Below are 1186 nucleotides of genomic sequence, written 5' to 3' on the forward strand. Positions count from 1 at the left end.
AACCTCATTCATTTACCCTGCCATCCACAGGCACCAATGTGTTATAATATACTGCCGCCCCGTGGTCACTCTGTATGGAGCTGATCGTCTTAGGACCCAGCAGCTTGAGGATGGAGTAGTGTTTCCGGTTCTGGAGCAGATTCATGGTGTGCCAGGTCACAGGATCATCCACCGCAAACACAAAGTCCAGCATGTTTTTCTGTACCGATGTTCAGAACATTACACGTCATTTAATAGCTACCATAGTGATGTTGATATCTGTCAACCTGTGTTTATGGACTCGACGCTGAACGTTTTACAACATCACAAAGGACGAATCAGTTCGTGTTTCTTACTTAACTTTGAGGAACGTAGCTTCGGACAACTTAGCAACTTTTAATGGTCGTTAAATGACCTTGACTTGGTAAATGACTGTTCATCACAGCTGTTAAAAGTCATGCACACTTGCTCCTTGTCAGAAATGCTGCTTTCCGCCAGGAGAACGACAGGCAGCCGGCTGTCCCTCACCTCCATTTGTCCTTGGCTGCTCCCGTGATGTTTGAAAACACCAGATCCGTAGGCAAAAGCTAAAGTGATGTCCTGAGGGAAGTGAGAGAGAATCCTCCGGTAAAGAACTCCAGTGTTGTGCAGAGCCGGGACGGTCATGTTGAACTAAGACCTACGTTCTTCAGCAGCAACAGCGCCCGCTTCACAAACAAGGTAACACGGTAAACAAAGTTTTAAATGACGTCACAGTAACTGAACCTGATAACTATTAACCATAAAAATAAAACACCTGCGGTCGTGACTCCGGTCTTAGCATGTTGGTTCAGTTTAGACGTTTGGCTGTCGACTAAAAATTACGTCACTGTTTTCGTCGCAAGCGCTGGATCCTGGGAAATTGAGTTAAAGTTGAAGACAGTACAGCGATAACTTTACCCACGCTGTCAGTCACCAGGATCCGTCAAGGTATTTCTGTACATTTTTAAAGGATTATAGTTCAAATCTTTGTTCTCGTTGGATGTTGTCCTTCAACCCTGTGCTGGTTTTGACGTCATCGTCTTCTATTGACGTCATCGTCTTCTATTGACACTGACCTTTAAAACTACAGGTCTATGCAGCGGTAGGAATGGTGAGTTGGGAAATGTAACCACTAGATGTTGCTAGAGATCCTTCCGTAAAATGGAAGCCAAAAAGCACAGATTTA

General features: G+C 44.6%; 1 protein-coding gene across 1 annotated transcript; it reads right to left on the reverse strand.

Moving 5' to 3' along the window:
- Nucleotides 1-4: 4 nt before the first annotated feature.
- Nucleotides 5-1146, reverse strand: LOC103399177 (phosphatidate cytidylyltransferase, mitochondrial-like). Its single transcript, XM_008337904.3, has 2 exons — nt 508-1146; nt 5-199 (listed from the first exon to the last, which is right to left on the reverse strand). Exons 1-2 carry the CDS (start codon nt 643-645, stop codon nt 5-7), a joined length of 333 nt encoding a protein of 110 aa, XP_008336126.1. The 5' UTR covers nt 646-1146.
- Nucleotides 1147-1186: the final 40 nt, after the last annotated feature.

Source organism: Cynoglossus semilaevis, unplaced genomic scaffold, assembly GCF_000523025.1.
Source record: "Cynoglossus semilaevis isolate Cse_v1.0 unplaced genomic scaffold, Cse_v1.0 C19162598, whole genome shotgun sequence".
NCBI classification, from domain to species: Eukaryota; Metazoa; Chordata; class Actinopteri; order Pleuronectiformes; family Cynoglossidae; genus Cynoglossus; species Cynoglossus semilaevis.

Excerpts from the sequence above, each read along its gene's own strand:
- LOC103399177 (XM_008337904.3), bottom strand. The coding sequence starts at position 645 with ATGACCGTCCCGGCTCTGCACAACACTGGAGTTCTTTACCGGAGGATT. Across the intron at positions 200-507 it reads GCAGCCAAGGACAAATGGAG|AAAAACATGCTGGACTTTGT; the intron begins GTGAGGGACAGC and ends ACATCGGTACAG.